Below are 12,054 nucleotides of genomic sequence, written 5' to 3'. Positions count from 1 at the left end.
GGAGGGAAAAGGATACTCAGGGTTACCTTATTTCTGATGTTCGTTAAAATTGAATATGTGAAGTGTTCTGCAATGCCACGTTGAACAGGTTCTATTAATTTTATTGTCCGATGCAATGCACGGGCACTTGTGCTAGTAATCTTTAAAAGAAGTATTGCTTGATTCGTGATTTCGCGTACCGCATAACCCAATAAAAGTGTAGCCGTGCCAGACCTTTCTATATCCAGGACTTGTGTGGCCGGTAACAGCACAAGCACATCCCAGGAGCCACGGAGAAGAAGCGAGGGAAGCAACACCCACACGGAACTCGCGGAAGCGAGCAGAAAATTATCGGTTTATCACCTATCGAGCTCCCGCGAGAGACGATGGGAAGCGCAGGAGCGCTGCTCTCCCACCCGCCACCGCAAGTCGGCAGCATCCTCCTCCGTCGCCACCACATCTCTCTTCCCCATCTCTCCTCATGCATGCCCGAGCCCCTCCACTGCCGCCGCCGGCACCTTCGCTGTTCCGCTGTTGAGGGGAGCAGCAGACAGGACACGAATTTGCCAGCGTCTCAAAGAGAAGAGTCTCCATCGAGCAGCCTCGGCGCCACCCTCCAAGATCCACTTCCAGGACGTGGTACGCCTCTAGCCTCTTCTTGTGCTTTCTTGGTATATTGTTGTGTTGAGATCTCAGAGGCATCTGAGCTTTACTACTCCCTCCGTTCCTAAATATAAATCTTTGTAGAGATTTTAATATAGACTACATATGGATGTATATAGACATATTTTATAGTGTAGATTCACTCATTTTGCTCCATATGTATATTGGAACCTCTAGAAAGACTTGTATTTAGTCCATATTGGAACCTCCATATGTAGTCCATTAGTTTAGTTGAACTCGCAAGTCAGGAGTATTAGTGGAACGATTGATTGGGCAATTGGAGGGTTTCAGAGGATCTGCACTTGAATGTCTACTAAATTTTCTGAGAAAGTTCTCGAACGATGCTATACGTACATAGCTTCTGTCCGATTTAGCCAATAAAATTCACCCTTTATTGAAAAAAGCTTTTTTCCGATTTCGGTCCGACGCTACAATCAAGCCATTCATGCCTCTGACCAAACTGCAGTACGCCGTTCGATTTCTTATTGTACTGAGTTCGGATCAGAGGTATTGTACTGTGGTAGTTTTGAAAATTTTGACTCAGAGAGAAATTGATTGTTAAATGTCAAGAATACGGCATTTATGGTATGTTTCAATTTTTACCTTCTTGTCACTACCGTGTCAACCTTTGGTAAATACAACAGCAACAAAGCCTTTGGTAAATGCAGCGCTAAAGCAACGGAAATTATCACCCGTACTTTAGTTAAAAGTGACAGTGTTAAAAATGGTCTTACATTTTGGGACAGAGGGAGTAGTATATATGAAAGAGGATAGGCACAGGCTGAAATAAAGCTGTACACTAGAATTATTGATTGTTTGACTTTGAGGAACTATTAGTTCACTAGTGTTAACCCTTTTCAGCTGGATAAAAGAATATGATGCACTTTTATTGTTCTAGCATTACGAAACACAATCTTGATAGACAAGTACTCTAGAAAAATCCATCTCATAATGTGCCTTTTTTTTAACTGGTCATAACTACATCTTATCTTATTAATTATTATGCCTTGGTGGAATTTATTTCTGGAATATGTTGACAGCTCAAATGTATCTTGTACAGTCGAAAATGGTTCTTTTGAAGGTGTCACACAGGAAGAAGATCAGAGTAGTCTATACAATTTTCTTTATCCAAGCAAAGAGCTACTTCCAGATGATAAGGAAATGAGTATATTTGATCATCTAGAGGAACTTCGTGCGAGGATATTTATATCAGTATTGGCTGTTGGAGCTTCAATAATTGGTTGTTTTGCTTTCTCCAAAGATATAATTAAGATTCTTGAAGCGCCTGTTAGTGTTCAGGGTGTCAGATTTTTGCAGCTCTCCCCTGGAGAATTTTTCTTTACAACATTGAAGGTGAACTGCTGTGCACTTAGTATTTTGTTGATATTATTCTTGTAGTTTTTTAGATAATTAATAATATTCTTGGCTTTGAAGGTGAACCTTTAAGGCCAAGTCACATTTCTTATTTTAATGTTCTAGTAATATTGCATTGTGAAGTTATTCATTGTATACATAGTGTACAGCTTGGGGCATCTGCTACAATACAACGATATGAACTGAGCAATCCAAATAGGTCTTACCGTCTTGTTTCCGATAAAGTTGCTTTTATTAAATTAAAATGTAGCATCCATCGGATACAAAGCATAATGTGTGACACCCGGCCTTTGCATGACTAGGATGCACACAACCAACGCTAAGAGTCTCACAAAGTAAAAGAAGACATAAAGACAAAAGTAAAGTCACATGAGATCGAAACTATGTTGTAAGAACGTCTAATCGAATAGATGGGGGTGGGTGAATAGGAGATTTTTAAGAAACTATTTGAAAAAACTATTTTTTCGAAGAACAATGAACTAAACAGAACTGAAATATAACTGACTGAAGAAAACTAGAGTACACAATCAAATAGAACTAGAACAAAGTCATCAGAGTAGATAGCATGCACAAGAACATAACAGAACATGTAAACAAGTCTAATGTAAAGACAGATACACTTCAGTACCAAAACTCTGAATATTAAACAGTGCGTAAGTAAATGGAGCGGAACAGATAAGTATTTAGTGAAAGACTTCCAGAAGAGGGAGGATTAAATTCTTCAGAAGATACAAATTATTTAAAGTAAACAACAACAACAACAACAACAACAACAACAACAACAACAACAACAAAGCCTTTAGCCCCAAACAAGTTGGGGTAGGCTAGAGCTGAAACACATAAGATCTCGCAACCAACTCTTGGTTCTGGCACATGGATAGCTAGCTTTCACTTGAGCACCTTTGTCCATGGCTAGTTCTTTGGTGATATATTCCAGTCATTTAGATCTCTCTTTACGGACTCCTAATATGTCAAGTTTGGTCTACCTTGACCTTTGATGACATTATCAGCACGCTTTAGCCGTCCGCTATGCACTGGAGCTTCTGGAGGCCTGTGCTAAATATGCCCAAACCATCTCAGAAGATGCTGGACAAGCTTCTCAACAATTGGTCCTACCCCAACTATAAAGTAAATAGAGATGAATAATATAGAACCAGTAGCTCGGTGAAGACAAGAATTTGTTGCCCCAGTTTGAGTTGCTATGACAAATACAAGAAGACCAATGTCTGGTTGGAAGGCTGAGATTTAACTTAGAAGACCAATGTCTTCACCCTATTCTCTTTGAGCTAAGATCATTTAGACCTCACCCAATCACTCATGGTATCTTCAAGATAGATCTCCTGGACTTTCACATACTTGTTCTTCGGCATTCCACAATCACTTGGATTTCAGAACCGACACCTATCCGTCTTGAAGATCACAGTCTTCAATAGTAACAAGTCTTCAACGAATTCGAACAGGTTCTTCAGTGATGCTCAATCACTTTGGCTATTAGGCATTGTTTTTTTCCTTGGGATTCACTCAAAGGCTTAGGGAGGACGGGTTGCTCAGACAACACTTGTCTAAATTTCACACGGAGCAGCCAACCAACTTATGGTGGAGGATGGGGGCTATTTATAACTGAGGCCGCAACTCGAGGGCCGATGTGATTGTTGGACAGAACGCACCCACAGCCGTGTTATCGCCAGCTGGCACAACAGTCGAAAATTTGAACTCTCAAATTTCTCATGATAAGGGAACCAAACAGCTGGTTTCCTAATTCCTCAGCGAGGACTTTGACTAAGATGTGCCAAAGAATATCATCTCGCACACCAAAGAAAACATCCTGCACTCAAAAATATTTCCGAAATCTTCAATTGAAGAAATAGGTTGTGATTGAGCACACTTTGTAAGTATCGTCTTCCTAACACCTGGACCCCCTTGACCGTATGGTTTGCCCTGTGACTCAGAAAGGAATAAAAAGAACTAGTAAAGAGCTAGTCTTCACACTTCAGTTCCCCGGCTAATTCTTCTAAAGGGCGCACCGAAACCTTTAATGTTTCCTTCACATTTTTAGCGGTCACTATCATTGGTTAAACCAAATCTTCAGGGACTTTCACCTATGTATACTCACAAACACATTAGGCCCTTAACCATTTTTGTCGTCAATACTCTAAAACCACAAAGGGGCACTGGATGCACTTACATATGCCTATGTCGGGGGTGGTGGAGGCCTATCCGGAGACTATGCTATCACACATGTTGGGGTAAAAACCTCCCTGGGTACTTGGGCATTTGCTCCAACTGTGTACAAACCTCCATGAACAGTGGTCGGTACTCCATTCGATGTAGCATAGACCACCTAGAAAGCAAGTGCCCCCTTTTGATACTCCATTCGGTGTAGCATATACAATGGGAGGAGATAACCTGCATGGGAGAAGAGTTTTTATCATTAAAACCATATAATTTCTACATAGCCAATGCGATCATAGTAAGGCAAACGTTCCCAACCTTATTAGTGTACAAAATTTTTGGGTATGCTGTCGAGCCAGTGACCGTTGTTGACAGATACAAATTTGGTGCTATTTGGATCACTGACCATGTAGAATGCGCGAACTTGCAGTGAAAGAAGAGGTGTTTGATTGTCTCGCAAGAGCAGAAAAACTACACTTCTTGCTTCCTTGCGAGTTGTGATGAGTGAGGTTGTCCTTAGCCAGCACAACACCTCTGCAAAGGTACCACATGAAAATCTTAACTTTTAGCGGTATCTTGGACTCTAGATTTGTTTATTATTGTCCACTGGAATCTCCGAGTGTGCTATGAGGGTGAAAGCACACGTTACATAGAGTCGACCATAGAGGACCCATGTTTTGTAACATTCCAGCGAAACTCATCCCGGCCTTGTGTCAGGATTATCGCATCCAACTAAGATAGTAGATGTTGCCATGACACGAGGCGGCGGGCGATCAAATCCTTCCCAAATGATACATCCAGAGTGGAGGAGCTCGGAACTTGTGCAAGAGTATCATTCTTATCGCGAGCAATGCGGTACGAAGCTAGATATTGTTCTCGAAGCGTGGCGTTTCCTAGCCACTTGTCCTCCCAGAATCAGATCTCTGAGCTGTCTTTTATTGCAAAGGTACCAAAGCGAAAAGGTGTTCTTTTGCCGCCATCAGTCCTGCCCAGAAATGCAAACCCATAGGCTCCAGCATGCCTGAGACACGACCTTTGGGCCTAAGTACTTATTATGAAAGATGGTTGGCCAGACACCATCCTTGGTAAGAAGCTTGTACAACTATTTACTAAGGCATTTTTTTGACCTGGTGGTCCAGTATACCTAGGCCTCCCTGATCTTTTTGTCGACAAACCACACTCCATTCAGTTAGCCTATATTTTGTCTTTTGACTACCCCCCCGCTAAAAGAATCTGGATCTATAGTAATCCAACCTCCCCAGGACCCCTTTTTGAGAGTTGGAAAAATGGATCATTTTAGTAGAGCCCCCCTCCCCTGCCCCGCGTTGTCCCCCCGCGGGCTACTCGGGTGCCCTAACCCTGCCGTCGGCCCCAGCCTCCCTCCTTCTCCCCCTCCCCGCCGGCCGGGCAAAGCCCACATGGTGCCGCCGGCGGCGGGATTCCTCTTTCCCTCACCTGGAGCGGTGGTCGTGGGGGACCGCTTCTTCGGCCTGGCGGCGGATCTCGGTGACCGGCGCGGTGGACGGATGCGCGCTGGCGGGAGGTGGTGCGGGGCGGCACGGCGGTCTGGTGACGGCGCGTCGCGGCGGAGTGCGCATGCCGTCGGCGGCTTGGTGCTCCTCGCCGCGAGGGAGTTCGTGCCTGGCCAGATCCGAGCAGGCCGGAGGTGAGGATGGATGGTCGACGCTCAGTGGGTGGCCTGGTGGCGCGGCGGGCCTGGTGGGGCCTGGCAGCGGTGGGGTGGTCCGTTTCTGGTGGCGGTGGCGCTAGCTAAAGGCGGCGGCGAGTCCCACGAGTAGGCTGGTGGTGGCACTTCGATGGCTCGGCCAAGATGGAGTCTTGGCGAGCAGCGAGCGGCTGGTCAATCCTGCGCGGCCTGGCGAGCGGCATTGCTCTTCTGCTGGTGTCGCATGGGTTCTTCCATGAAGAGGCAGGTCCGGTCAGACGCAAGGTTGTCCCTTGGTGGGTGACAACCGTCGCGGGCGTCCCGGACCTGGCCGGAGGTGCTGGTTGGCTGCGGGTCCTCGCACAGGTTGGGAGTTGGTGGTGTGGTTGTGGTTACCCTGTCGGGCGGGCGGTCGTCGGTCCTTGGCTTTGCAGCTACGTCGGCAAGTGCTGCGGTGGCGGCGGTGCGAGTTTTCTTGCACGGTGCCTTCAATTCCATGGAGATGTGGAGAGGGGCTACACGCAGATGAAAATCTTGCACGGCGTCTGCCGGGCCGGCGATGATGGCACCCGCGGATGTCATTCTCCTCCTTGGAGGCATCATCGAGTGTGTTCGCCTTTCCCCTCGCGCCCTTGGTATTGGTGGATGTCTCCGGCGAAAGCCTCGATTCGGCTCTTGGATCGGCACAATGGCGGCGTCCTTGACGTCGCTCCTCTATTGGGAGCATTGTGTTTGGAGACGCGCTGGCTCCTCGTTGCTCTCCTCCGGTGTTCGCCGCTGTCCTTGCTTGATCCTCCGTGGCGCAATGTACGCGTGCGTCGGCAAGTGAAGTTCTGCAGCAGTTGGTGGTCTCGGAGGTTTCAGCGTCAGTCGAGACGCGGTTCTGTGTATCCCCCGAGGATAGGCTCTTTTGCGTTGTAGCTCGCTTGGCGTGGTGTGTGTCCTTGGTCGTGTTGGGTGTGGTGTTTGCGCTGCACTCGTTGTTCGCATCGAGTGGTAGCTTTCTTGTAACTATTATTTTGCCTTCTTTAAAGCTATGGTACGCCTGGGCGTACTCTCGAAAAAAAGAGAGTTGGAAAAATGAGAGCATATAGAGAACCGTGTTTGTGACAACAAAATTGATCAAGACAAGTCATCCTCCACCAGAGACCAACTTGCCTTTCCAACTGCTTGATCATTTCTCTATGCGCTCTTCGACATGTTTTAGTGAGGCGTCAATAATGAATCGGAATTCCCAAGTATCTAATAGGGAATTGGCCTTGTGCACAACCGAACGGGTTGACGTTTGTGCAGCAGTCTCATTGACTTCTTCAGAACGGAATAATTTGCTTTTATGGAAATTGATTTTCAGACCTGACATATGCTCAAATGCTGAAAGCAAAAGTTCCAGGTTTGTAGCCTTTCCGAGGTCAAGTTCCATTAAAGAATCGTGTCATCGGGGTATTGCAGAATTGAGAGGCCCCCATCCACAAGGTGTGGCACTACCCCTGCAATTTGGTCGTCCTGTTTGGCACGTTTGATCAAAATAGCCAACATTTCTGCAACAATGTTGAATACCATTGGACACAAAGGGTCGCCCTGACATAGTCCCTTTTTGTCTGGAAGTAATGGCGACATCATCATTGACTTTTATAGCCACACTACGTCTAGTGATGAAATTATCAACATACTAGCACACTATCACCAACAGTCTCTTGCATAGAATATGAAAATCTTCACTCGCATGATTGGGAAGCTAAATTTGAATTTCATTTCTGGGGGCACATTTTCACATATTTTACAATCAGAATGCGAAGATACAACAAACCAGATTGTCCTATGTGCCTGCACAAAAGCACTTGATAAATATCTCGGATTGACGGAGCTATTTGCACAGAAGTTTCTTGATCCTGAGTGTGGTAGGCACTAGTAGCAAGGTTTCTGAGAAGGAAAGGGATGTAAATCTTAAAAATGTGTAATATTTTCACATCAGTAAAATACACTGGTATATTTTTTTCAAATCAATTTATTAATTGCTATGGTTTAGTGATTGATACTACAATCTCACAAATTTAATTCTAGAAAGTACTGCATGATATTGCTAGCTAGTGATGCAAACTTACATAAGAACATGTGAGTAACTCAAATGTTAGTACATAGGGTTGTACATGTGACTGCAGCAATGGAATAAGTGTGCACTCTTCTATCCTTAAAAAAGGTGGCTAACTATGCAAGGCACAAACTACTACACATACCAGTCTATAAACTGCTCCAAAGACCGCTGGATTTCATATTGGTTATTAGTCTATATGAAAAACAGTAATATGTATGTTACTCCTTGTGTATCCGATTTTAATCAGCATGCACCCTTCTTCCATGGTTATATGTCAAAGCAAATTAAGTAATGATTTTCTTTATTATTTTTGATATTCTTCAGGTCTCTGGTTATTGTGGCCTCCTAATCGGAAGTCCTATAATTTTGTACGAGATCATAGCATTTGTTCTCCCTGGTTTAACCAAGGATGAGCGGAAATTCCTAGGGCCCATTGTTTTGGGTTCTTCAGTTCTGTTCTACCTTGGCATTTTATTCTCCTACACTGTTCTTGCTCCAGCAGCATTGAACTTCTTCGTGAATTATGCCGAAGGAGCGGTGGAATCGATATGGTCAATAGACCAGTACTTTGAGTTCGTACTTGTGCTTCTGTTCAGCACAGGATTATCTTTTCAGGTAAACATGGCCTCTATGCTTAGAACATGATATTAAGTTGGGTGTTGGAAAGTGTTCCTTTGCTTACAATTGTACCAAAATTAAACATTGGATCATGTAATGTTCTGTCTAAGTTTATGTACACGGATGTTCATGTGGCAGACATTGCTGAGAATCCACTTCATTGTAGGTTTGCTAGGTTGTTGCAAGGGCTTTAAAATGGTAGGTATCATTTATGAAGACACTGGATTTTGTAACCACAAATAGGTTGTGTTGCATTAAGTCTGTATGTTCCCCGCAAAAAAGAAGAAAGGATTAAGTCTGTATGTGTAGACAAAGTTATACCTGTCAAGAAAGTTCTCCACCGGATCTAATTTGTGATTTGTGTTTTTTACGTTCTTGTCATGAGTGATCATGTGGACCACTTCATGAACAACTAGAAAGTATATTGTTACTCCCTCCGTTCTAAAATACTTGTCGTGGTTTTTTCAAATTAATCATGTATGCTCCAGTCAGTAGCTGAATCTTGATAACTGGAATTGGCACTCGTGCATGTCTGAGTAAATCGTTATCTGATTATCCAAATGAGCTGGTGGTTTGCCTTTCCTTCCTTTGATAAGCAAATGGTACTTATCATAGACCTGCACAGCAAATAGTACTATCATAACTTGCTATCCACGTGCCAGAACCATGAGTTGGTCGCGAGATCTTATGGTTTCATCTCTAGCCTACCCCAACTTGTTTGGGATTAAAGGCTTTGTTGTTATTGTTGTTGTTGTTAGAAATATAATGAATTTCCATGCTACTCTTTTCCAGGTCCCTGTGATCCAGCTGTTGCTGGGGCAAGTTGGACTGGTTTCCAGCGAACAAATGCTCTCAATCTGGAGGTATGTTGTTGTTGGTGCGGTGGTTGCTGCGGCTGTGCTTACGCCCTCGACTGATCCCTTGACTCAGATGCTTTTGGCGGGTCCACTGCTTGGTCTGTACTTGGGTGGTGCGTGGATGGTCAGGCTAACTGGGCGCTAACTGCAACAAGCGTTGTAGTGATTGGGTATTGTGTGTTAGTGTACTACTAGAAATCATAGCCGTGTTGATTGGTCCAAGTGGTCACCGTCCCCCACTGTAACATAGTCTTGTATAAAATTAACTCGGCTGCTTCTCATCTACGAGCACATTATTTGGCCCTCTTCTACGCGAGCCATGCTTCGGTACAACACCCCCCCCTCCCCCCCCACCTTCACAAACCGTATAAGGGTAGTATGGTCATTTGACCATAACGTATAGACACCTCGGTATGTGACGCGTACGAGCTATACGTATACATACATAGCAGATCCGTCGGCCCATGAGACAACTGGCGCACGTTCCCCGCACGTTCCCCCTCCATCCTGGGCCTGGCCCATTTATTATTTTATTATTTTTTAAGCTTCAAAAAATTAGTGGGTGAGCAGTATCAAACACCCAACCTCTTGATTTATAACTACCTGCAGCAACCAACTAGGACAGCGCACCTGTTGTGCCTGCCTTCTTCTTTTATACTTCTTGTTGTGCATCTTATCTTTCTGTTTTTCTTTTTGCCTTTTTTTTCTTCGGTTTATTTTTCTTTATTTCTTCTTATTTTTCTATTTTCTATTTTTATTTTCTTAAATTCGTGAACATTTTGTAAATTCGTGAATTTATCTTTTAAATCTGTGATCTTTTTTCATATGAATGAATATTTTCAACATCGCAAACTTTAATAAATTTGATGAAAAAAAATCTTTAACCTTTTTTCAAGTCAATGAACCTTTTTGAATTTCACAAACTTTGATCAAATTCGTGAACTTTGTTTTGTAAAAATTGTGAACTTTTTTTTATTTTGCAAACTTTTTTTTTCCAAATTTGTGAACTTTTTTTCAAATTCTTAACCTTTTTTCAAACCCATGAACTTTTTTTCAATTCCACGAACTTTTGTCACACTAGTAAGCTTGCGTTGCACATCTCGGCTAACACATGTAATCATATATAGGATAACCTTCCCTAAAAATAATAGGTTAACCCTATTGAAAATTTTAAAATTCACATGAAGTGTATAGTGCCTAATTCTTGGCATACATAATTTGAAATATCATTCTTCAGAAATCAATTTTCCTTTCATGTACATTTCACCCAAACAATTTGAATACCTTCTTTACTCAAGAAAACAATATGAATACTCTTTTTATTGCATGAGCCAAATTTAGAGTGCATGCTTTCTAATATGCTATCTATTTAGGAATAGACATAGTAGTTCATAACCAGGCTGATAGCAAGTCCATCACCCAATTCTCCACTGCTGAAGCAAGGTTAAATGATGATACCACCCTAAATAGTTTGTAGAATAATCTGGAGATGAAACTACCCGCACACTGAAATTGCAGGAGAAGATGCAAAATTGTAGGCTAAATGATGATACCCATTGTGCTATTTGTCCAACTTAAACATCTGAGTGTGGTAATCTGTCATGGATAAGCCTTAATGTGACCAATACTAAATTCAAAGATGGGAAAGCTCGAGCCTTCGTACTATTTTTACTTTAGATGCCTTCCAATTATTTCCACCTACTTCTATGATAAATACAAGGCATCATGCCAAAATGTTTGTATTCTAAGTTTTGCATTTTCTAGAGTTTTCTTGGTGTAAAGGGCTGATAAATGGGCAGACGTGTCACAACGTGCAAATAGTGTCGGAAGTTGTTCAAATCTGGCATGGATGTTTCATATATCCATGTCAGGCTGTTGCAAAAAGTTGGGGTCATCCGTGGGCATGTAGTTTCTAATTAAGAATGCCTCTGCTATTTCCATTTTTGGTATTATCAATCAACATGAACATTCTCCTATATCCTAACAATCTATTGAAATTAGTGCACAATTATGGAATTCCAAATTGTGTATGAAAATTTTATAAACTTGAACACCTTTTCTAAAATTGTGGACAAATTCCCAACAATTGATATTATCCACAAATTGCAAACATTTCTTAAATTTGTGAACAAAAAATGTAAACGTGAACAAACTTTTTAATTTCAGCATATTTTTAAAAATTGTGAACAATGTTTGAAAATATGAACATTTTTGGCATTTCAAAAAAATTTCAAATTTTTAGATAGGTTTCAAAAAGGAAAAAAACAAAAAAAAGAAAAGGAAAAAAAATCTTAGGCTTTAGACCAACTAGGCAATGACATCTCTCCTGTCGGGTGCCTGTTGGGCCTGCCCAAGAATTCATGGATTTGAAAAACAATCATCAATTTTAAAAACAGATGTTCACGAATTTGAAAAAAAATCTCACGCATTGGAAAAGTTCATAAAGTTGAGAATAGTTCTTGGATGTGTAAAAACGTTCACAGATTTTAAAACAAAGTTCACATTATTAAAATAATATTTCCGAATTTGAAAATTTCATGGATTTAAGAAAAGATTCACGATTTAAAAACAGTTCATGATTTTCTTAAAATACAATTAAGATCAAAGTAAAATAGAAAAAGGAAAAGGAAAAT

At 42.2% G+C, this 12,054-nt stretch overlaps 1 protein-coding gene across 2 annotated transcripts; it reads left to right on the top strand.

The window, feature by feature from the left end:
- The first annotated feature begins 239 nt into the window (after positions 1-239).
- LOC119268057 (sec-independent protein translocase protein TATC, chloroplastic-like) lies at positions 240-9,730 on the top strand. 2 transcript variants are annotated; one of them, XM_037549551.1, is made up of 5 exons: positions 240-618; positions 1,703-1,995; positions 8,271-8,561; positions 8,731-8,766; positions 9,357-9,478. In XM_037549551.1, exons 1-4 carry the CDS (start codon positions 366-368, stop codon positions 8,737-8,739), a joined length of 846 nt encoding a protein of 281 aa, XP_037405448.1. In that variant the 5' UTR covers positions 240-365; the 3' UTR covers positions 8,740-8,766; positions 9,357-9,478. The 2 variants fall into 2 exon arrangements, with proteins under 2 accessions (XP_037405448.1, XP_037405447.1); XM_037549550.1 differs by lacking the exon at positions 8,731-8,766 and having other exon boundaries at positions 9,357-9,730.
- Positions 9,731-12,054: the final 2,324 nt, after the last annotated feature.

The sequence above is a fragment of the Triticum dicoccoides genome, chromosome 3A (assembly GCF_002162155.2).
Source record: "Triticum dicoccoides isolate Atlit2015 ecotype Zavitan chromosome 3A, WEW_v2.0, whole genome shotgun sequence".
In the NCBI taxonomy this organism is placed as follows: domain Eukaryota; kingdom Viridiplantae; phylum Streptophyta; class Magnoliopsida; order Poales; family Poaceae; genus Triticum; species Triticum dicoccoides.
Note: the sequence above shows the minus strand (reverse complement) of the source record. Positions and strands in the feature narration are given on the sequence as shown.